Source organism: Pan troglodytes, chromosome 18, assembly GCF_028858775.2.
Source record: "Pan troglodytes isolate AG18354 chromosome 18, NHGRI_mPanTro3-v2.0_pri, whole genome shotgun sequence".
NCBI classification, from domain to species: domain Eukaryota; kingdom Metazoa; phylum Chordata; class Mammalia; order Primates; family Hominidae; genus Pan; species Pan troglodytes.
The window spans coordinates 26,304,824-26,329,383 of record NC_072416.2 but is presented as its reverse complement, the minus strand read 5'-3'; the positions used below and the strand labels follow the sequence as shown (position 1 = coordinate 26,329,383).

Below are 24,560 nucleotides of genomic sequence, written 5' to 3'. Positions count from 1 at the left end.
TCCATGCGGAGTTGTCTTACATCTAAGGCATAGGAATCTCTAAGCTCTACGAAGACAGGGACCTCATCATCTTGTTCATCAGGCAGGCATGTCATAGCTTATAATAAATGCATATTTATTGGCTGGGCACGGTGGCTTATGCCTGTAATCCCAGCACTTTGGGAGGACGAAGTGAGCGGATCAACTGAGGTCAGGAGTTCGAGACCAGCCTGGCCAAAGTGGTGAAGCCCCATCTCTATTAAAAATACAGAAATTAGCTGGGCATGTTGGCCCACATTTTTAATCCCAGCTACTCGGGAGGAGGATTGCTTGGACCCAGGATGCAAAGGTTGCAGTTAGCCAAGATCGTGCCATTGCACTCCAGCCTGGGTGACAAGATCGAAACTCTGTCTCAAAAAATAAATACATACATATTTATTTATTTATTTTATTTTTGAAGAGTGTGTCTCTCTCTGTCGCCCAGGCTGGAGTGCAATGGCACAGTTATAGCTCACTGCAGCCTTGACTTCCTGGCTCAAGCAATCCTCCCACCTCAGCCTCCCGAGTAGCTGGAACTACAGGTGGACATCACCACACCTGGCCAATTTTTTTTGTAGAGATGGGGTCTCACTATGTTGCTGGTCTCCAACTCCTGGTTTCAAGTGATCCTCCCTCCTAGGCCTCCCAAAGTGCTGGGATTACAGAGGTGAGCCACTTACCTGACCCATAATAAATATTTATTGAACGAACGACTGAATTCACCAATTAATCGCTATTTCCTGATAGCCCACCGGGATCCGCTGGTGCAACGGATAAAGAGCGCAGGCTTTGAGATCAGGCGGATCTGTATTGGGACTGCGGCTCTCAGCCTCCGCTTGTACCTGCTGTGCAGTGAGGACTCCAGGAACTGATGATGAACCGGCACGGTCCTCGGCACGTGGTAAGTTCTCCATAAGTGGGCTCAGTAAAATCCCTCTCCCGGGAAAGCGCCCCACCGTGTTTGGTGGGGTGCCTGGGACGCGAGGATGAGGCTGGGAGTGTGATGAGAAGGGCAGGGATCGGCGAGGACTCCAGGCTGGGGTTGCAGGCCCAGCCAGGGGCGGAGCCTTCTCCGGGTCGGGCGGGGACAGAGCGCTCCCCTGGAGGCACCCAGGGACCTGGCCAGCCGTGCAGCTGCCCAGGCGCTATGGCGAGTGCGGTCAGGGGGTCGAGGCCGTGGCCCCGGCTGGGGCTCCAGCTCCAGTTCGCGGCGCTGCTGCTCGGGACGCTGAGTCCACAGGTGAGAGCCAGGGACCGACGCCAAGTCCCCAAAGTCTGGTCGCGGGGCGCAGGGGGCGGCGTCGCACTTGGGGCGAGGGCGCGGCGGGGCCACGGGGGCACCTCTCCCTCCCTCACGCCTGGGTGGTCCCAACTCGGCCCCAACGGAGTAAAAGCCTCCTGGGTTTGGGGAGCCGCCAGTTGCCCCCAACAAATACCTAGCTGGGGAGATCTGCCAGCGTGGAAAGGCAAGAGTAGACCGAGCACCCCGCCTCTTCAGCAGGGAGAGGTGTAGTCTGGGGGAGGGGGGCACCTGGGCACGAAAGCCAGGCCTCTTAAAACTTCTGGGGATCCTGGCTTCCTTTGAAAATATGATTGACTTCAGGGCCCTCTGCTGAGAAATGAGCCTGCACGCCCAGTTTTGCAATTTCAGAGGCTTTACAATACGGTCCCCTTACCCATGGCTGCACCCCAGGTTCAGAACCTATGGGATAAATGAGCTGGGAGTGTCAGTATCTGCTCCCACGGTGCCAGGAATAGGAGAGTCTTACAGAAATGCAGCCAGGAGGCAAAAGTCGCCTGGCCTAAGAATCCAGGTGTCCCGCCTAGAACCCCCATGGGGCAAAAGCGATCAGGTAGAGTTAGGCACCTCTCATTCCCAGCTTCCACCTCATGGGTCCACCTCATGGTTGTCAGCTAAGAATGCAAGCCCAGTGTGGCCAGATCGGATGTCTCTGGAAAAATTAGAAATGAGAAAGATTTGAAATCTTGGTTTTTTTGTAGAAATCATCCAATTTTTTAAAAAATTGGCAGCTAATTGAAAAATTTTTAAGCACTAGATGGTCAAACAAAATTCATTTCTGGGCAACCAATCTGCAGCCTCTTCTCCAAACCGTTCTCCCTCCTGCCATGCTGCAGATGACAAAATTGAAGCCCAGAAAGAAAGAGGGGCTAGCAGATAATTTCCTGACCCCCCACTCAACACCAGTGGCCCAGCCCCAAACCTGAGGGTCCTGAAGCAGGATGTGGCCTTTGTAGGGGTGCGGCTGGGCCACCCGGATGTTAGGCCTCCTGCTGGGAGCTCAGCCTCACCCTGTTTGCTCAAGGAGGGACTGGAGCAGGTGAGTGAGCCCAGGATCGCCAGATGTAAGTATGGGTGGCTCCAGCCCCCCTCCCAAGGGCACCCCCCAGCCTTGGGTCAAGGGACCCACTGGAGCCTGGCACCAAAACCAGCTGGGCTGGTTTGGGGAGGCAGAAAGGGGCGTCCCAAAAGAGGTAGACATTGTGGCAGAGGAAAAAGAGGCCAGGCATAGGAATCAGAGGGATGGCAACTCAAGTCCTTCGTTTTGCCACTTATTATCTCTGTGGCTTTATGCCAATGACCTAACCAATGACCTAACTTTCCTGAGCCTCAGTCTCCCTCCTCTGTAGAATGGGAAAACTAATAATACCAGTCTTAGAATGGGTGCAGTGGCTCATGCTTGTAATCCCAATACTTTGGGAGGCTGAGGCAGGAGGATCGCTTGAGGCCAGGAGTTCCAGACCAGCCTAGACAACATAGCAAGACCCCATCTCTACAAAAAAATACAAAAATTAGCCAGGTGTGATGACACACACCCGTAGTCCCAACTACTTGGGAGGCTGAGGTGTGAGGATCAGCTGAGCCCAGGGGTTTGAGGCCACAGTGAGCTATGACTATGCCACTTCATTCCAGCTTGGGCAATAGAGCAAGACCCTGTCTTATATTAAAACAACAAGAACAATAACAAAAAGAAACAAAACAAACAATGAAGTCATTTTGTAAAGGCCTTTAGTCTCCTTTGGAAAACCAGAATGAATTGAGGAAGGAGGTAAGTAATTGGGAATTTAGATACATTGGGAGCCAAAACCTCCCCTCGGAACCCCCCAGCTCCCACTATAACCCCTCTCTAGGGTCAAAGAGATGATGAGTGACACCAGCACGTTCCCCGATCACCCTTCCTCCCCTGCTGCATCCCCATCTGGGGGAAGGGGAGTCATGGCCAGCCCTGCTTGGGACAGGAGCAAAGGGTGGTCCCAGACCCCTCAGAGAGCTGACTTTGTCTCTACCCCCTTGCAGGTTCATACTCTCAGGCCAGAGAACCTCCTGCTGGTGTCCACCTTGGATGGAAGTCTCCACGCACTAAGCAAGCAGACAGGGGACCTGAAGTGGACTCTGAGGGATGGTGAGCAAGAGGTGGTTCCTCCTCCCTCCTTGGGCCCATAGATTGGTGAAGGGGGAGTCACTGTGGCATAGAGAATAAGAACATGGGCTCTAGAATCCAATAAGCTGGTATCTACAGGCAGCTTCACTGCTTACCAGCTGTGTGGCCTTGAGAAACTCACCTTACCTCTCTGATCCTCAACATCCTCATCTGTAAAATGGGGCAAAGGATATGACCCTATCTGACAGAGTTTTTGGGAAGATGGCATTACATTCACACCAAGTGCTTGACATCACAGTCATGCCATAGCTCAGTGAATATGAGCTGTGCTTTTCAGTGGAGTCTGGAGGGAACTGCTTATGTTCTGTGTCCCTGTCCCTGCAGATCCCGTCATCGAAGGACCAACGTACGTCACGGAGTAAGTGAACCTGGGGCCTTTTAAGGAGGAGGCTTCTGGGAGATGTGGGACTCATAGTTGTCTGGAGAGAGTTTGTATGTGGGGCAGGGACATGTTGGAAGTAAGGGAAGAGAATTGGCTCTGGATGTGATATAGGGGAGGGTCTTGGAGCCCCATGATGTTTCCTACAAGAACAGGCTCCTAGTAGCTGAGAAATTGGAAGGAATTTGGGGCCTTCATGAAACCAGGGGGCAAGCACCCATTGGTCTCCTTGTTTCTCTCTGCTCCACAGAATGGCCTTTCTCTCTGACCCAGCAGATGGCAGCCTGTACATCTTGGGGACCCAAAAACAACAGGGATTAATGGTTTGTATCCCATGGTGTTCGGGAATGGGTGAGAGCCAGGGCTTTCGTCAGCTGGAGCACTGAGAGGTGGAGAGGCAGTATGGTCAGTATCTCCTGTCCTGCAGAGGATATAAGTCAGGACTCAGCACATTGTGAGAAGGCTGTCTGAGGGACCTGTTGAAAGGGTGGTAAGGGGAGGTCTGGCTGTGTCTGCAGGGCAATCTGACTATCAAGCTGGAGGTATCCCAGGGCCTTTTCCAGGACTCTGAGGGCTTTAAAGAGAAATGTATATACCAGTTAGCTTTTGCTAAATAAAAATCAACCCAAAACTCAAGAGCTCAAAACTAAAACATCACTTAAATTTATTCAACTCAGAATTTGGTGAGATGACAATTTAGGTTGGGCTCAGCACAGTGGTTCTTCTGCTGGTCTTGACTGAACTTGTTCATGCATGTGTGGTCAGCTGCTAGTCAACTGGATGGCTGTGTTTCTGAAAGTTGGTTGGTAGTTGGTTGGCTTTTGGCAGGGGTGGCTGGGCCATATGTCTCTTATCCCTAGCAGGCAAGCCTAGGCTTGTTCACATGATATCAACAAGGGACCCCAAAGCAGCAATACATAAGCACTTTTCAAGCTTCTGTTTGTGTCACATTTGCTAATGGCTCATCAGCCAAAGCAGGTCACATGGCCAAGCTGAGAATCCAGTGGTGAAAAAACAGATTCCATCTCTTTATGGAAGGAGCTGAAAACTCACTGTGTGAAGGGACACAGACACAGACATGAATACAAGATGAAAAGCAATCTGTGGCCATTTTTTGCAATCTTCCACATCAGGACTCTGAATGGGGTGGAATGTGCTTTGTCGGAATTCCTTTTTTTTAATTTAAACAAATTTTTTAAAGACAGCATCTCATTATGTGTCCAGGCTGGAGTGCAGTGGTACGATCACAAGGCTCACTGCAGCCTCGAACTCCTGGCCTCAAGCAATCCTCGCACCTCAGTATCCTGAGTAGCTGGAACTACAGGTACACACCACCACACCCAGTTCTTTGTCAGAATTCTAACCATGTCAGGGGAAGCCTGCTAGAAAAGTCTTAAGTATATGATTTAGGAAGGTGAAGTGATAAGAAATTTTAGTGTGTCAATCAGGCAAGGTCTCAGCTGCAAACACATGGCATACTCAAATAGAATAGTTTGAGGACATTTTGTTAAAAGTGTGAGCAGAGTATAGGAAACCACAAGGGATAGTGCAGTATATTAGTTCATTCTTGCATTGTTATAATAAAAAAATACCTCAGACTGGGTAATTTATAAGAAAGGAGGTTTCATTGACTCATGGTTCTACAGGCTGTACAAGAAGTGTAGTAGCTTCTGCTTCTGGAGAGACCTCAGGAAACTTACAATCACGGCAGAAGGCATGAAGGGGAAGCAGGCACGTCTTATATGCCCAGAGCAGGAGCAAGAGAGAGAAAGGGAGGAGGTGCCACCCACTTTTAAACAACCAGATCTCGTGAGAACTCTATTACAAGAACAGCACTGGCTGGGCATGGTGGCTTATGCCTGTAATCCCAGCACTTTGGGAGGCTGAGGTAGGCAGATCGCCTGAGGTTAGGAGTTTGAAACCAGTCTGGCCAACATGGTGAAACCCCGTCTCTACCAAAAAATACAAAAATTAGCCAGGTGTGGTGGCACGTGCCTGCAGTCCCAACTGCTTGGGAGGCTGAGGCAGAAGAATCGTTTGTACCTGGGAGGCAGAGGTTGCAGCGAGCCAAGACCGCACCACTGCACTCCAGCCTGGACAACAGAGTGATACCATGTCTCCAAAAAAAAAAAAAAAAAAAGAATAGCACCAAATGGAAAGATCTGGCCCCACGATCCAATCACCTCCCACCAGGCCCTACCTCTAACATTGGGGATTGCAATTCAACAAGTGATTTGTGTAGGGACACAAATCCAAAACATATCATGCAGTATCCTTTGGTTTGTGACAGTGGGGTGACATTATCAGCCCTAATTCTGGAGGCTGGGGAGGGAGCATCTACCACAGCCTGGAGCTGGAGAGAGCTGTCCCGAGAGCACCACCCGATGGGACCTCAGGGCTTCGGTAGAGGAACACAGCCAGCCCGTGAGGACTTTGTGACAAGGACAGCAGGGCATACTCTGATCTCACCCTGTCCCCATTATCCAAACCCAGCAGGAAGCTAGAGCACATGGTGCCCACAGACATAACCCAGACAAGTCCAGCTTTGGGGAGAAAGCAGAGTAGAGAAGGGTGGAGGATGGAGCTCCACTCCTAGCCAGCATCAGGCCATGGTCTCCTTTATTCTAGAACAACTCCTTCACTTCTGTGAGTCTCTCATGGCTGTTGACAGTTTTGAAATATTCATGTGAGTTGTTTTGGATTTTTGGAATTAAACTCCCCACTTGATGTGTGTGCGGCTTTTTTTTGTTTGTTTGTTTCATTTTATTTTGTTTAGAGACAGAGTCTCACTCTATTGCCACGGCTGGAGTGCAGTGGCACAATCATAGCTCTGCAGCCTTGAACTCCTGGACTTAAGCGATCCTCCTGCCTCAGACTCACAAGTAGCTGGGACTACAGGCACATGCCACCATATTCAGCAAATTTTTTTTTTTTTTCTGTAGAGACGAGGTCTCACCGTGTTGCCCACGCTGGTCTTGAATTCCTGGGCCCAAGCGATCCTCCTGCTTCAGCCTCTCAATGTGCTGGGAGTATAGGCATGAGCCACCATGCCTGCCCCAGTGCAAGTTTTCGAGGAGGTGGTCAGGTCAGGCCGAGAGCAAGTGGCTCACATGATACCTTGACACTGGGTGTGGGAATTTCTGCATTTCCTCAAGAGGCTGTGTAGCAAAATGATTCAGTGTGCTGGCTCTGGAGCCTGACTGCCTGGGTTCAAGGCCAGGCTCTGCCATTTAGTAGCTGTGTGACATTAGCCAAGTTACATGGCCTCTCCAAGCCCCAGTTTCCTTACCTGAAAAGTGGAAATGATAGTAATACCTGTTAATTGGTTGCTATGGAAACGGGCTCACCTGGCACAGTGAGCACTGTGTGTTTCTGCTCTTACTCCTTCCTGTAAATTTTCCGTCTCCTAGAAACTGCCATTCACCATCCCTGAGCTGGCTCATGCCTCTCCCTGCCGCAGCTCTGATGGGGTCTTCTACACAGGTGAGCATCTCTTCAGCCTTTGGGGTCCAGGTTCAGCCAGCAGAGGCAGGGATCTAAGTCGTGATGGCTAATTAGGCACAAGAGTGGCGGGGCCACACCTCTTCCCATGCCAACTTGAGAGCTAACACACTTTCCACCTCCACAGGCCGGAAGCAGGATGCCTGGTTTGTGGTGGACCCTGAGTCAGGGGAGACCCAGATGACACTGACCACAGAGGGTCCCTCCACCCCCCGCCTCTACATTGGCCGAACACGTGAGTTGGGCCCCAGCTGTTCCTCAAGCTCTGGGCAGCCTCCCCTTTTGCTCTGCTGAGATCTAGCTGTGGCTAACCAAGTTGAATTCAGGACAGTCAGTCTGTTAGTCATCAACAAACATTCTACAGAGCACTGAACTAGGAGCCAGGAATAGAGCTGTAAACAAGACAGCTCCAGTCTCTGCCACTGTGATGTTCACAGGCTTCCAGGTCTCTAGGCTGTGTGCTCAGGAAACCCCCACTCCTACAAGATAAATGGCCCCTGGGGTTGGAGGGAGCATCATATGGACGTTCCTGGTAATCTTGCTTCTGGGATCCCCAGAGTATACGGTCACCATGCATGACCCAAGAGCCCCAGCCCTGCGCTGGAACACCACCTACCGCCGCTACTCAGCGCCCCCCATGGATGGCTCACCTGGGAAATGTGAGTTCCACCTTTCTCTGGTCCCATCTTGGAGCAAGGTCCCCAACCCAGGGAACCCTGAACAGCATCCATGACCAATTCCCAGCCACATTTCGACCCACTTGACCTCCCCAGGGACCCCATATACTAAATGGCACACCCCTGATGGCTGACCCCAAGTGACTCCCTCAACACCCAGACTGACCCTCCTGAACCCTGGCCAATCCCTCAACCTCCTAACTCTTCTATACTCCAAGTGGCCCCAACCGGGTAACCCTGGATGACTTCCCACATCCAGAGTGACCCCAAACAGCCCCTAAGCAATCTCTGTGTGTCCTAACTGACCCCTATATATAACCCCTGAAAGCTAACCCTAAGTAGCCTCTTCCATAGACTGACTCCCCTGGTGACCCCAACCACTCCCCACCATTTTTTGTGAGATGGGGTCTCACTCTGTCACCCAGGCTGGAGTGCAGTACTGTGATCACAGCTTACCGTAGCCTCCAACTCCTGGGCTGAAGTGATCCCCTATCCTCAGCCCCCTGAATAGCTGGGACTGCAGATGTGTACCACCAAGCCTGGCTCATCTTTTAATTTTTGTGTAGAGATGGGGTCTTGCTATGTTGCCCAGGCTGGTCTCAAACTCCTGGGCTTAAGTAATCCTCCTGTCTTGGCTTCCCAAAGTGCTGGGATTACGAGCATAAGCCACCACACCTGGCCCACCCCCTTGATATTATGACTGATACCCAACTGCCTGAGTGACCTTACAGGTGCCCCAAGGCCCCCTCAAGCCCTGATTCCATCATTCTGCATGAGGCCCTACACAGGTCACCTCAGCAGAGGTGAGGTCACCTACTCGCCCCAACTGACCCCTCTCACACTCTAAGTGACTCCCAAGTGACCCGAATGCCTCCAGGCCACCCTGATTGATCCATCCCAGGTGACCATATGTTGACCATGAGCAATACCCCACCATCCTAAGTGACCCAAACTGACTCCCACACATCTGAGTCACCTTTGAATGACCCTGACTGATGGCCTCATTTTCAAAGTGACTCCATGAACTCCAACAAACATTCTCATGTCCAGATAACCCTCCATGTGATCTCCACACACCAGACTGACCCCTCACCCAGAGGGCACACCCTTGGACCCTCTTAGGAGAGCTTCCAACCACATCTCCCCAGCCACCTTTCTCGGCAGACATGAGCCACCTGGCGTCCTGCGGGATGGGCCTGCTGCTCACTGTGGACCCAGGAAGCGGGACGGTGCTGTGGACACAGGACCTGGGCGTGCCTGTGATGGGCGTCTACACCTGGCACCAGGACGGCCTGCGCCAGCTGCCGCATCTCACGCTGGCTCGAGACACTCTGCATTTCCTCGCCCTCCGCTGGGGCCACATCCGACTGCCTGCCTCAGGCCCCCGGGACACAGCCACCCTCTTCTCTACCTTGGACACCCAGCTGCTGTAGGTGTTCATGCCTGGGGCCCAGGGAGGGAGCCATCTGGGAGTGTCGCAACCTGGGTCTGATGGCCAGGCGAGATGTTCAGCTGTGACACACCAGTACCGCTGAACCAGGGGTCAAAACATTTCAAATTGGTTACTTACCCAACTGGTTGGTAAATAACCAGTGTCCTCTGCTGCCCTCCAAGTGTCCCCGGGACCCCCTGGGTAGCCCCCACTGTTCAGCAACTCATAGGGTAAGATCTGGCCTAGGAGGGTGTATTAGTCTGTTTCATGCTGCTGATAAAGACATACCCAAGACTTGGCAATTTACAAAAGAAAGAGGTTTAATTGGACTTTCAGTTCCACGTGGCTGGGGAAGCCTCACAATCATGGCAGAAAGCAAGCAGGAACAAGTCACATCTTACGTGGATGGCGGCAGGCAAAGAGAGAAGCTTGTGCAGGGAAATTCCCCCTTATAAAACCATCAGATCTTGTGAGACTTATTCACTATCACAAGAACAGCATGGGAAAGACCTCATGATTCAATTACCTCCCACCGGGTCCCTACCACAACCCATGGAAATTCAAGATGAGATTTTGGTGGGGACACAGCCAAACCATATCAGAGGGGGACTCCAGGTCTTAACCTGTTCTGGTTGGTAGGTGCTGTGCCTTATGGATTGTTAAATACTTTAAATAACAACCTTATTTAACTTACCTTATTTAACAACTTATTTAAGGTATTATTGCATCTAATATCTTAGTGTCCCCATCTTGATAAACCAGTAGACAGCTTGGGAAAATCAGGGATCATCTATTCATTCAATTCATTCTGCAAATATTAATTGAGCACTTACTGTGTGCCAGTCTCACTAGAGTCAGGGAGTACAATAGCAAATAACCCAGCCATTGTTCCTGCCTCAGGAACCCGAGTCTAATGGGAGAGACAGATATGTGAAGAGACTATTGCAACCTGATATGATAAAGGATGAGATGAAAGTAGTATAAGATGCCATGGGAATGTATAGGAAGAGTACCCACATCAAGACTGGGGACAGGAGGCAGTCATGGAAAGCTTCCTAGAGGAAGGAACATCTAAATTGAAACCTAAAAAATGAATAGGAAATGAGAGAGATGAGAGAGCATAGAATTCAGGGAACAGGAAAAAATTAAATAAGACTGAAATACAGACCTGAGAAAGGAGTAGAGTCTGAGATTATAAGCTAAGAAGAGATCTTGTAGGATCATTTAAAGGGCTTGGACATTTTCTCCTAAAGTTAAAAAGTCACTGGAGAGTTTTAAGGAAGGAAGTGATTTAATCATATTTTCATTTTAGAAAGAATATCTTAGAATGGTATATGGAAAGAAGTGGACCATTCATGGAATATTGATTTGTTCAGGCAAGAAATGAAGATACTTTATACTAGAGCAGAAACTAGAGAGAGGAAAATAGGTGGAGTGTAAGATATATTAGAAGGAAGAACTAGTAAAAATTTGGTGATTAGGGAGTTTGACGATTGTGAGCAAGGAGTCAAAGATCATGCTCAGGTTTCTAGAAGCACGTGGGTACTGTCATTTTCAGAGGCAGGGAACACTAGAGGAGGTGGGGGAGAATAAGGAGGAAGAAGTAAAGGATGATGTAATGAGTTTATATTTAGAAAATTGAGCTCTTGAAAGAGGTCTGGGTTAGACATAGATTTGAAATCATGACTATAGAACATGTATCAGCTAGCTTTAGCTGCATAACAAATTGCCCCAAAACAGAGAACTTAAAAAACAACAGTTTATTATTTTTCAAGATTCTGTGGGTCAGCTGGGGTGGGTTGTTTTTCTGCAGTCTGCTCAAGGCTTGGTTGAGTCTGGAGAATCTAGGATGGCCTCACTCACCTATCTCATAGTTGATGGACTGTCTGACCTATGGGGGATTAAAGAGATCTCTCACACCCCAGCAGGCTAGCCTGGGTTTTCTCCCACGGTGGTCTCAGGGTCTAAAGAAAAATGCATAAGGAAGCCTGAAGGCACAAGCACTTTTCAAGCCTCTACTTATGTCACATTTGCTGTTGTCTAATTGATTAAAGCAAGTCTCATGGCTAAGCCGAGTCAATGTGAGAGGGAAATATACAAGGGCATGAGTACCTTGATAACTGAAACTACCCATCACCAGCATTCATTCTTCTCTTCTTTTTCTTCTCTCCCGCTAGAATGACGCTGTATGTGGGGAAGGATGAAACTGGCTTCTATGTCTCTAAAGCACTGGTCCACACAGGAGTGGCCCTGGTGGTAAGAAGTGGTCTCTGAGTGGGCTGGAAAGAGGATGAACGGGAGAAGAACCTCCCTCACTCATGGCTCTCCATCTTCTGCCATAGCCTCGTGGACTGACCCTGGCCCCCGCAGATGGCCCCACCACAGATGAGGTGACACTCCAAGTCTCAGGAGAGCGAGAGGGCTCACCCAGCACTGCTGTTAGATACCCCTCAGGCAGTGTGGCCCTCCCAAGCCAGTGGCTGCTCATTGGTGAGATCCTCTGGCTCAAATTGGGAGTAGATGAAGATAAAGAACCTGTGAGCCCAGCTTGAGCTGGAAAGCTAAGGTCCCCTTCAGCCTGATGACTTTTGCCCCCCACCTTAGGACACCACGAGCTACCCCCAGTCCTGCACACCACCATGCTGCGGGTCCATCCCACCCTGGGGAGTGGAACTGCAGAGACAAGACCTCCAGAGAATACCCAGGCCCCAGCCTTCTTCTTGGAGGTCAGTGCTGGAAGGGGAGAGAGTGGGGGGTAGGGAGGCCCCAGCAGATGGGGGAATAGCCCTTGGATCTTTTCCTCAGGCTGCTAAGAATAACAGTCGGGGGTGGGTCAATTGACCTCACACAATTTCCCAGACTTTTTGTTGGGAACAACAAAACTTTTTGTTGTCGTTGTTGTTGTCACTGCCAGAAACACGTTAGAAGTGTTAAAAAGTGGCTGGGCAGGTGATTCATGCTTATATTCTCAGCACTTTGGGAGGTCAATGTGGGAGGATGGATGGCTTGAGGTCAGGAGTTTGAGACCAGCCTGGGTAATATAGCAAGACCCCATCTCTACAAAAATAAAAAATAAAAAATTAGTGGGGAATGGTTGTGTGCATCTGTAGTCCCAGCTACTCAGGAGGCTGAGGTGGGAGGATTGCTCGAGCCCAAGAGTTTGAGGCTGCAGTGAGCTATGGTCACACCACTGCACTGTATAACATAGTGAGACCCTGTCTCAAAAAAAAAAAAAAAAAGACATTATTTAAATCATGAAACGTAGGTCACATTTTCTTTATTCTTCTTCAGCGTAAAAATTGTAAAATATTCATTGAAAACAAAAACTATAAAAGCATGTGCTCCTGGGAGAGGTTTGGACCAAAATCGCTAGTAAGTAGCTCAAGGTTAGAAGGAACAGCCATGGCCTAGAGCAATAATTCTCAAATCCGGTTGCTCATCAGAATCACCTGGGAGCCCACTTCAGCACTAATGCGTTTAGGATCTCTGGAGGTGGAAGTCTATATTTTTAGTGACATTCCAAGAGTACCTGTATTTTTTAGTGACATCCCATGAAATGCTGGTCATTGGGTAGGTTTAGAAAACCGTTCTTCTGGGCAACATGATGTTTCAGCACTGTGGAGAGTGCCATGTTTCCCACCAAACACAGACCACTCACTGCCCCTTCAGCTAAGCCCAGCCCTGCGCTGGGTGATGAAGAAAAGTTAGGGGTTCCCTGGTGGAAGGCGGTGCTAAAAGTGAAGGGCCCTTTATCCCCAGCTATTAAGCCTGAGCCGAGAGAAACTTTGGGACTCCGAGCTGCATCCAGAAGAAAAAACTCCAGACTCTTACTTGGGGCTGGGACCCCAAGACCTGCTGGCAGCTAGCCTCACTGCTGTCCTCCTGGGAGGGTGGATTCTCTTTGTGATGAGGCAGGTAGGCCCACCGCCCTGACCTCAGGTCTATCTGGGGAGAACGCTGCTTCTCCCCTCTGAGACCACTCAGCAACTCTCTCCCTCTACCCAGCTCTGACTTTGCCCCCTGCCTCCCTCCCAGCAGCTCCCCAGGCCCCTGCGATCTTGCTCTGTAAGTTCATGCTGCCTGGTGAGGCCATCTCAGTCACAGATACTGGGCCCATCACGGGGCAGGGCGTGGCCAGGACAAAGCTCTCTTAGGCTCTCATGTTACAGCAGCAGCCGCAGGTGGTGGAGAAGCAGCAGGAGACCCCCCTGGCATCTGCAGACTCTGCTCACATCTCCCAGGATGCCCAGTCCCTGCACTCGGGGGCCACCCGGAGGAGCCAGAAGAGGTTTCAGAGTCCCTCAAAGCAAGCCCAGCCACTCGACGACCCTGAAGGTGAGCCTGAGTGAACAAGACAGGGCAGTCAGGAACAGAGAAAAGCAAGGGGCAGATTTAACTGCAAAGCTGGTTTATTAAAAGCCACTATAGTGGGGTGGTTAGGTCTACATGAATTAAGAAGTGTTTTGAGTAGAGCCTGCTACGTAATTGAGCACTCTAGGAGTGTCTGCTGTCATTTTTTCATCATTATTTTTTTGGAGACAGGATCTTGCTCTGTTGCCCAGGCTGGAGTGCAGTGGCACAATCATAGCTCACTGCAGCCTCAAGCTCCTGGGCTCAAGAAATCCTCCCTCCTCAGCCTCTCAAGTAGCTGTGACTACAGGCATAAACCACCATGCCCAGCTAGTTTTAAAGTTTTGTTTTGTTTGGTTTGGTTTGGTTTTGTTTTGCAGAGATTGGGTCTCGCTATGTTACCCAGGCTGGTCTTGAACTGATGTCCTCTAGTGATCCTCCCACCTTAGCCTCCCAAAGTGCTGGGATTACAGGCATGAGTCACCATGCCCAGCTCATTATTGTATTATTATTTTCAAGGAACCTGGGTGTAGATAAAACTGGGTATAGATCTAAGGCTGTTCTCTGTTTACCTCTTTTGAGCTCAGTTTTTTCATTTGTCAAATGGGAATAATAACATCCAGTTCATTACATCATCTCATCATGAGAAGTCACAATCATTATTATTAAATAATACTTAGGTAATATTAATATTCATGTTAAAATGATGTTATATTTGGAAACAATAATAGTAAACGACCTTTGTACAATTTAGTACCTTTTATTTTTTAAACACTTATCTTTTCTCAATTTAGTCTTCTAAAGACTAAAGCCCTTTTAGGTTGGGCATGGTGGCTTACACCTGTAATCCCAGAACTTTCAGAGGCCAAGGTGGGGATTGCTTAAGGCCAGGAGTTCGAGACCAGCCTGGGCAACATAGGGAGCCCTTGTCTCTACAAATAATACAAACAATTCGCTGGGCGTGGTGGTGTGCACCTGCAGTCCCAGCTACTCAGAAGGCTAAGGCAGGAGGATCGCTTGAGTCCAGAAGGTCGAGGCTGCAGTGAGCTGTGAATCTTTCAAGGTTCCTCTGGCATCTGGAATGTTCCAGGGGCTTCTTGCATGCCTTTACCAATCAGCCCAGGCTACTTCTGCTTGATTGGCTCTGGGCTGGCTCATGTTTTTGGTTGTCTTTGTGAACTTGTGCTGGCACCTTCTAGTCACTGCTCAAGCCACTTCCTCATACCTTGGCCCCACCCTGCCATCACTTTCTCAGGCGGAAGTCTATGCCACACTTGGCTTGATACTCCAGTGCTGTTCGCAATGTCCGCCTCTGTGGTCATTGTGCCTTAGCCCAGAGGAAAACAGCTCGCCTTCCTCAGGGGTCAGCTCTTTTAGAGGGCCCTGCAGCAGGATTTCCTGAGCCCTGAGCTGTTGTAGTTTTTGTCATTTTACTGGCCCTGGGTGGGTCCAAGTAATACTCACCCCACTGTACCCCAAAACGCCCATCTCCCTGGACCTTCGGACTCGAGTTGAGTCTGGCTCATCTTTACCTGGACAACCAGGACTCCATCTTTCCCCAGGATCATTCTTGTCAAAGTCCTCATGGACTATTTTATGGTTCACAAAATTACAGTGGAGTCACAGCCAACTTTCATTTAACTTGAATAAATTTGGCTGGGCACGGTGGCTCATGCCTGTAATCCCAGCACTTTGGGAGGCTGAGGCAGGGGGATCACTTGAGGTCAGGGGTTCGAGACCAGCATGGCTAACATGGTGAAACCACATCTCTACTGAAAATACAAAAATAAGCCTGGTGTGGTGGTGGGTGCCTGTAGTTCCAGCTACTGGGGGGTGGCTGAGGTACAAGAATTGCTTAAACCAAGAGGCAGAGGTTGCAATGAGCCAAGATTGCGCCACTGCACTCCAGCCTGGGCAACAGAGCAAGACTCCACCTCAAAACAAAACAAAACAAAAAACCCACAAAAAACAAAAACAAAAACTTACAAAAATTCATCTACATGTGCTTGGCTGGGCCTCCCTCAGGACCTCTGGCTGCATCATGTATTCAATAAGAAGTGGATGCAATCCAGCCTGAACCAGAGATAACATTTCTATAGCGCTTACTGTATACCTGGCTATACCAGGCAGTGTTCTGAATCCTTTGAATGCATTAACTCATGAGATAACATTCCTGTGAGGTGAATGTTATTATAGAATTCTCCTTTTATGGAAGAAGAAACTAAGGCAGAAAGGTCTAGTGACAACTCCCATCCTTACCCCCGGCTCACAAAGCTAATAAGTGGCAGCTCAGGGGTCCAAATGCATGTGGCTGGCTCCAGCAAGTGCCCTAATTTCTGTGGGATGGTGCCCCTGTTTGAACAATACCTGGCAAATACCTGTGAAAGAATGTGACTGACTGTAAGTGTTCCCCAACCTGTGTAGAAGCAGCAGCAAAGTCCATCATGTGTATGCAGGATTTCCAGAGGTAATTCTGACTGTATGCCCTTTCTCCCTGACACGAGATTTTTGATTACTTTAGAATTGAACTTGGGAGGCTGAGGTGGGAGGATTGCTTGAGCCCAGCCTGGGCAACATAGTGAAGCCCCATCTCTACAAAAATTAAAAATACAAAAGATTAGCCAGGCATGGAGGCACATGCCTGTAATCCAGCTACTTGGGGGGCTGAGGCAGGAGGATTGCTTGAGCCCAGGAGTTCGAGGTTACAGTGAGCTATGATCACGCCAGTGCACTCTAGCCTGGGTGACAGAGTGAGCCCCTGTTTCTAAAACAACAACAACGACAAAAACTCCCACATTTGCTGCCTCTCCATTATAATTATGCAAAAGGCTGAGCAAAGTGATGGCAAATATCTGTGTGTGCAGACTGAGCCTCCCCAGCTCATATATCTGCATTGAAGGCCTTTGTGGCCTTAAGTCTGGCCTGTCTCTTCGAGGGTGCTTCTGAACATCTAATCCAGGAAACTCTAAGCAAGTGTTTACTCCATGCCGAGAGCACTGAGAGCAGACACACAAGAGCCTCTGAGTCCAGCAGAGCCAGTGACACAAAGAGGGCCCAGAAGGGTGACTGTCACCTGCAGTCAGATGAGCAGGGTTTGTTCAAGCAGCTCTGTCCCTGCTCTCTGATCTGCCTGTTTTTCCTATGTGTGGGTGATGTGCTTCCAGCAAGGCCCTGCCTGAGCCCATCTACTCCAGAAAGTCCAGTGTATACCAAAGGTACCGCCTGCATCTTACTGACAGATGAGTATGAACTCTAAGCAAATAATCCAGAGGAATGCTAAGGTGCAACTTGGTGTTTTCTCACTGATCCCTAATGCTGATTTTATTATTATTATTATTATTATTATTATTATTATTAATTATTGAGATAGGGTCTTGCTGTGTCACTCAGGCTGAAATGTAGTGGCGTGATCTCAGCTCACTGCAACATCTGCTTCCCAGGCTCAAGCCAATCCTCCCACCTCAGCCTACTGAGTAGCTGGATGACAGGCACACAACACCATGCCTGGCTAGTTTTTTTTTGTAAAGATGGGGTTTCATCATGTTCCCAGGCTGGTCTTGAACTCAAGTGATCCACCTTTCCCGGGCTCCCAAAGTGCTGGGATTACAGGTGTGAGCCACGGTGCCCAGCCCTAATGCTGATTTTCATTTACTCTTCCCAGAGCTGATTGTAAAAACTGAAGCTAAAAACTCTTATAAAGTAGAGTGTTCTCAGGACCACCGCACTACACAACTCTAGGGGCGCCATATATGTTTTGCCATATGAATAGTGCCCGTTGGAGCTGAGCAGGACACAGCCTGCCCAGATTTGCCAGGGTCAGAGTGAGACGTCTCTCACAGGCTGCCCAAAGGGAAGGGCAGTAATTGTCCCAACCTACAGATCTTTGCCCACCTGAGCCGACCCCACCCATCCTAATGGGAAACCGAGGCCTCTAGGGGTATCCCTGCTGCCCTGGAACTAACTCTGGGCAGGTTAGCATCCAATGCCCACTGCTTCTGTCTGGTCCAGTCTTTTTTCTGTGGCTATACTCACTCTCATCACTCTTCCAACTGCCAGAACTCACCTTACCTTGAAGTTGAAGCTGATTCAGTGTCAATTAAAAGGATTCCGTTACAACTGGTGGAGGTGGGCAGAATGGCAGAGGATGTAAAGGGAAAACAAAGCAAAACAAAACAAACCTGTGCAGAAGATGCTGAAAGAGGGAGAGAAATAAAAGAGGATAATATAGCAAACATCACCTCCACCCGTTCTTTCCATATATCCATTTAATCCTCACAATAATATTGTGTGGGCTCTTTAGCTTTAGCTCCCCACTCTACAGATGAGAATACCGAGGGCACAGAAGTGAGGAATTTGCCTAAGTAGACAAAGAATCAGTGGCAGCACCAGGCATTGGACCCAGACAGTCTGGCACTCGGGCCCTTGCTCTTACCCACTGCACCAGGCTGAGCATGGGAGGGTGGAGGCCCAGAAAATGTCAAGGTGAGTCTGGACTGGGCCAGTGGCCGGCAAAGGTGGGCAGAGGCTCCCTGAGTCACCACCCTCCTCTCCCCCAGCTGAGCAACTCACCGTAGTGGGGAAGATTTCCTTCAATCCCAAGGACGTGCTGGGCCGCGGGGCAGGCGGGACTTTCGTTTTCCGGTGAGTGGCAGCCAGGAGCCAAGCTGGGGACATGGCACTCACAGCCCTCGTGGGCACTGTCCCCTGGAGAGGCATTCTTTCAAAGACTCCCCGAGGTGGGTACAGGTTGATCCCTCACTTGCCAGTCCTGCTCTTTCCTTTATCTGTTTTTTTTTTTTTTTTTGAGTCTTGCTCTGTTGCCCAGGCTGGAGGGCAGTGGTGCAATCTCAGCTCACTGCAACCTCCGCTTCCCAGGTTCAAGCAATTCCGGGCCTCAGCCTTCCCAGTAGCTGGGATTACAGGTGTGTATCACCATGCCCGGCTAATTTTTATATATTTTTTTAGTAGAGATGGGGGTTTCACCATGTTGGCCAGGCTGGTCTCGAACTCCTGACCTCAAGTGACCCGCCCGCCTTGGCCTCCCAAAGTGCTAGGATTACAGGTGTGAGCCACCATGTTTGTCCCTTTATCTGCTTTCCCTGAATGCCCCCCTGCCCCCGCCATCACCCACTTTCCAGGGGACAGTTTGAGGGACGGGCAGTGGCTGTCAAGCGGCTCCTCCGCGAGTGCTTTGGCCTGGTTCGGCGGGAAGTTCAACTGCTGCAGGAGTCTGACAGGCACCCCAACGTGCTCCGCTACTTCTGCACCGAGCGGGGACCCCAGTTCCACTACATTGCCCTGGAGCTCTGCCGGGCCTCCTTGCAGGAGGTGAGTTGCATTGCGGTTCAGGGAGGGTGAGTGGGAAGGTCCGGGCTGGAGAGTGATGCTTTGGCCCTTGCTGCTGCTCAGTACGTAGAAAACCCGGACCTGGATCGCGGGGGTCTGGAGCCCGAGGTCGTGCTGCAGCAGCTGATGTCTGGCCTGGCCCACCTGCACTCTTTACACATAGGTACCCGCACTTCCCCTGCCTCCCGCTCCCTGTCCTTAGCCCCTGCCTTCCGCCCTCAGCAACCAGCTTTCTTTCTGACCCCCTCCCACAGTGCACCGGGACCTGAAGCCAGGAAATATTCTCATCACCGGGCCTGACAGCCAGGGCCTGGGCAGAGTGGTGCTCTCAGACTTCGGCCTCTGCAAGAAGCTGCCTGCTGGCCGCTGTAGCTTCAGCCTCCACTCCGGCATCCCCGGCACGGAAGGCTGGATGGCGCCCGAGCTTCTGCAGCTCCTGCCACCAGACAGTCCTGTGAGTCTATCCACCAAGTCCTCCAGGCACACAGCTGCCCCAGGCTGCAGGAATCCGTCCCTGTCCCAGTTCCCCTCCTGAGGAGACTCCATGACACTTGCTGTGTGACTTTGAGCTGCTCCTCCAAGCTTGTTTCCCTTAAAGAAGGGATAATTTGTCCCTCCTTCTACAGCAGTATCAGGACTGTTTTGCCACCCAGGGGACATTAGGCAATGTCTGGAGACATTTTTGACTGTCATGACTTGGGAGGGAGGGGCTACTGGCATCTGCTGGAAATGCTGCTAAATGTCTTACAGGACAGGACAGCACCCAACACAAAGAACTAACAAAATGCCAGTTGTGCTGAGGTTGGGAAACCCTGAGCTAGAAAATGGTTTGTAATCTTCACTGTGCTTCACAACCACTGCGCAACTTAAAAAAAAGAATGCCCATTGCCGGGTGCGGTGGCTCACGCCTGTAATCCCAGCACTTTGAGAGGCCGAGGCAGGCAGATTGCTTGAGCTCAGGAGTTTGAGACCAGCCTGGGTAACCTAGGGAGACCTCGTCTGTACCAAAAGCACACACAATTTAGCCGGTGTGGGTGTGTGCATCTGTGGTCCCAGCTACTTGGGAGGCTGAGGTGGGAGGATCGCTTGAGCCTGGGAGGTGGAAGTTCCAGAGTCAAGATCACACTACTGCACTCTAGCCTGGACAACAGAGTGAGACTCTCTCTCTCAAAAAACAAAAAACAAACAAACAAACAAAACCCCAGGCCCCAAACCCAGTGATTTTTACCTAATTGCCTGGGTCATTTTTATGTGGAGCCAAGTTCCAGAACCACTGGTATCGAAGGTTTTGGAGCGCATCAGATGAGCTAATTAGTTGATACACAGAGCAGCGTCTGACCCACACAGACACTTGCGTTTGGGACCCCTGAATTACGGATTTTGAGTCACAGTGTGTGGGTGGAAGTTGAAGCCAGAGAAATGGATGCCAATCACACAAAAGGACAGTCACCAGGGAAGGCTGCCCCCACTCCTAAAGTTGAGAGAAAGCTCAAAGTGCTGAGCAGGGCTCAAGGACTAAATGCATGATGTCATGAGACTGTACAGTTTATTTTTAAATTAGTGGCCTATATATATATATATATATTTTTTTTTTTTTTTTTGAGATGGAGTTTTGCTCTTGTTGCCCAAGCTGGAGTGCAGTGACACGATCTCAGCTCACTGCAACCTCCACCTCCTGGGTTCAAGTGATTCTCCTGCCTCAGCCTCCCTAGTAGCTGGGACTATAGGCAGGTGCCACCATGCCCAGTTAATTTTTGTAAATTTTTAGTAGAGATGGGGTTTATGCCATGTTGGCCAGGCTGGTCTCGAACTCCCAGCCCTCAGGTGATTCACCTACCTCGGCCTCCCAAAGTGCTGGGATTATAGGCGTGAGCCACTGTGCTTGGCCCTATATATATATTTTTGAGACAGGGTCTTGCTCTGTCATGGAGTGCAGTCATACCATCACAGCTTACTGCAGCCTTAAACTCCTGGGCTCAAGGGATCCTCTCACCTCAGCCTCCCAAGTAGCTGGGACTACAGGCACACAACATGGCACCCAGCTAATTTTTGTATTTTTTTGTAGAGGCAGGGTCTCACCATGTTGCCCACGCTGGTCTTGAACTCCTGGCCTCCCAAAGTGCTGGGATTACAAGGTGTCAGCCACATGCCTGGCCCAATATTTTAACGTTTGAGAAATTCCACATAAAATTTGGATTTCTGGATTTTCTTTAAAAAAAAAAAAAAAAATCAGAATCGCTTGAGGCCAAAAGTTCAAGATCGGCCTGGGTAACATAAGAAGACCCATCTCTACAAACAATTTAAAAATTGGTCAGGCATGGTGGCACATGCCTGTAGTCCCAGCTACTCAGGCCGAGGTAGATTGCTTGAGCCCAGGAGTTTGAGGTTACAGTGAGCTGTGGTTGCGCCACTGCACTCTAGCCTGGGCAACATGAGCAAAGCCCCAACAACAAAAAAAACAGAATCAGCTCTGCCACCCTGGAGAGTCCTCTGGTGACAACCGGTTGAAGCTAAGGACCAGCTGCCCCTGCAGACAAAACCCATGCCAGGTCACCACAGTCCTCCTGATTGCCTTATTGCCTCATGTATGGCACCCACTTATGTAACCCGCCTATACCCTGCAGGAATGAAGCTTGGAAACCTGAACTAGCTCAGTAAGGCAAAGGTTTTGGATGAAAACCATGGGCCCCCTATAGTAGTGTAGAGGGGAGGGATCTAGAGCCAAGGAGATGCTGCCCGGGAAGCATCTTGAGTTCCAGTCTGAGCCAAACCCCTGGCAGCTCTATCAGCCCATGGGAGAATTTAGCCAGGCTGACTTCCTGGAAGCAGAGATTTCCTTCTCATGCCCATCTCTCTGGCTCCAGACCAGTGCTGTGGACATCTTCTCTGCAGGCTGCGTGTTCTACTACGTGCTTTCTGGTGGCAGCCACCCCTTTGGAGACAGTCTTTATCGCCAGGCAAACATCCTCACAGGGGCTCCCTGTCTGGCTCACCTGGAGGAAGAGGTCCACGGTGAGGGAGCCCTGGGCAGGGCAGAGAAGGGAGGACGGGCAAGACGCTAGGCAGGCCTGAAGCAGACTCTCCTCCTCCTCTTCCATCCTCCAGACAAAGTGGTTGCCCGGGACCTGGTTGGAGCCATGTTGAGCCCGCTGCCGCAGCCACGCCCCTCTGCCCCCCAGGTGCTGGCCCACCCCTTCTTTTGGAGCAGAGCCAAGCAACTCCAGTTCTTCCAGGTCAGAAGGAGAGCTTGGGAATGGCCCCCAAAAGTCCTAAGTTTGGGTCCTGGGCAATAAGAAATAGGATATTAGATTAGCTGAGGGAAAACAGGAAGAGCTACCTGGTCCTGGCAGCCTGGCTCTTTCCCTAAACTGGGAGCCAGCCTGGACTCCTAAACTCCGCCATCTTGGCACTGTCTGGTCCATTCACTGCCAGCTTTGCCAGCCCCAGCTGCCCTTTGTATGGGAATATAGCCCATTCCTTTCCACCTGAGTCATCATTCATGCTGTGCCAGTAGCCCACTGCACTCGAGTGAACTTGAGCAAGAGACTTCGTGCCTCTGAACTGCAGTTTGCTCATCTGTAGAATAGGGACAGCAGTACCAAGCTCATAGGTTGGTGGTAAATAACAGAGGCGTGGCACAGAGAAGCTTCACGCCCCCAGAGGCAATGATCCTTGTCAGTCACCCTAAACCACTCCCATAAGACAACACACTCCTGGCTATGTGGCCTCTGGCCCCGGTCACAAGGCTCAGGAGCTCTCTGGGCCCCAGGACGTCAGTGACTGGCTGGAGAAGGAGTCCGAGCAGGAGCCCCTGGTGAGGGCACTGGAGGCGGGAGGCTGCGCAGTGGTCCGGGACAACTGGCACGAGCACATCTCCATGCCGCTGCAGACAGGTAGAGGCCACACTCAGGTGGGCCTGGGTGGTGGAGAGGAGCCTAGCAGGGACGGTTTTGCCACTGAATTCCCTGTCCACAGATCTGAGAAAGTTCCGGTCCTATAAGGGGACATCAGTGCGAGACCTGCTCCGTGCTGTGAGGAACAAGGTATGTGTTGGGGCCTGGGTGGGCCTGGGTCTTGGGGAGGCCTGGCTGCAGCTGAGCCAGGGTTCTCTGCTCTACCTACCCACAGAAGCACCACTACAGGGAGCTCCCAGTTGAGGTGCGACAGGCACTCGGCCAAGTCCCTGATGGCTTTGTCCAGTACTTCACAAACCGCTTCCCACGGCTGCTCCTCCACACGCACCGAGCCATGAGGAGCTGCGCCTCTGAGAGCCTCTTCCTGCCCTACTACCCGCCAGACTCAGAGGCCAGGAGGCCATGCCCTGGGGCCGCAGGGAGGTGAGGTGGGCTGGATGCCACACAGATGGTCTCTGTGCTGGCTCGCTGAAGAGCTGAGCCTGTGGCTGGCCTCAGAATCAGAATCAGAAAAGACCGCCAGGCTGGATGCAGTGGCTCACACCTGCAATCCCAGCATTTTGGGAGGCTGAGTGAGAGGATCACTTGAGCTCAGGAGTTCGAGACCAGCCTGGCCAACATGGCAACACCCCATTTCTACAAAAGATTTGTAAAATTAGCCAGGCATGGTGGTGCATGCCTGTAGTCCCAGCTGCTTGGGAGGCTGAGGCGGGAGAATCACTTGAGCCCAGGAGTTCGAGGCTGCAGTGAGCCAGGATCATGCCACTGCACTCCAGCCTGGTCCACAGAGACACTGTCACCCCCTTCCCCCCACAAGACTGGTAGAGGCTGGGCAGCCTGGGGCTGATGAAGCAGAGATGTTCCCTGGATCCCAGGCCCTGGCCCCCCTCAGGAAATACAAGAAAAAGAATATTCACATCTGTTTAATGTGCATAAAGCCAAGGAAAGGACAGTTCCGAATTCAATAGAAATATTCTGTACAATTCATATGGTGGGGTTGAGGGGGAGGGGACAAGGCTGTAGAACCCACACCCGAACATGTACAAAAATAACTTATACAGCAACCCCCACCTGCAAGGATGATGCAGCTCTGCCCAGCCACCGGGGCTGGGGGGCACACTGCAGACATGGCACTGCGGGAGCCAACCAGTATGGGCCCCAGATGCAGGTGGGAGTGAGGAGGGCACCAGTCCGGAGGGGAGGGCAGCTATTAGGAGGCCTTGAGACGGTTGCTGGCCGAGCGTGAGCTCAGCAGCTTGTCCACCATAGTGCGGGCGTAGCGGAGCCGGCTGGCCAGCTCCTTGCAGCAGCCGTACTCCTCCAGGAGACTCAGGCGGTATGTGCGGAAGTCCCGCTTCTCGTCGATGTAGGTCACGGCTGCCATCAGTGGGCACAAGATGAGCTTGGTGTGATCCTGCAAGAGAAGAGCAGCGGGGGTTGGCGATCCCAGAGGCCAGTGTATGTTAGGGAGTAGAGGGAAGA

The 24,560-nt window shown here is 50.9% G+C and overlaps 2 protein-coding genes across 4 annotated transcripts in view; one reads left to right on the top strand and one right to left on the bottom strand.

Moving 5' to 3' along the window:
• The first annotated feature begins 1,082 nt into the window (after window positions 1-1,082).
• Window positions 1,083-24,029, top strand: ERN2 (endoplasmic reticulum to nucleus signaling 2). The gene is made up of 22 exons (XM_510880.7): window positions 1,083-1,258; window positions 3,335-3,440; window positions 3,804-3,837; window positions 4,109-4,181; window positions 7,269-7,341; window positions 7,487-7,594; window positions 7,917-8,018; window positions 9,201-9,465; window positions 11,646-11,724; window positions 11,811-11,958; window positions 12,073-12,194; window positions 13,228-13,383; window positions 13,638-13,803; window positions 18,375-18,459; window positions 18,957-19,146; window positions 19,228-19,327; window positions 19,419-19,618; window positions 22,029-22,176; window positions 22,270-22,397; window positions 22,934-23,057; window positions 23,140-23,207; window positions 23,293-24,029. The coding sequence occupies exons 1-22, from the start codon at window positions 1,166-1,168 to the stop codon at window positions 23,503-23,505; spliced, it is 2,781 nt and encodes a 926-aa protein (XP_510880.5). The 5' UTR covers window positions 1,083-1,165; the 3' UTR covers window positions 23,506-24,029.
• The window catches only part of PLK1 (polo like kinase 1), a 12,641-nt gene continuing 12,066 nt past the window's right edge, over window positions 23,986-24,560 (bottom strand). For all 3 annotated transcript variants that reach the window (XM_063796862.1, XM_063796863.1, XM_001163623.7), the window contains exon 11: window positions 23,986-24,492. In XM_063796862.1, coding sequence (XP_063652932.1) covers window positions 24,289-24,492 — 204 coding nt within the window. In that variant the 3' untranslated portion in view covers window positions 23,986-24,288. The remainder of the gene's footprint in view (window positions 24,493-24,560) is intronic.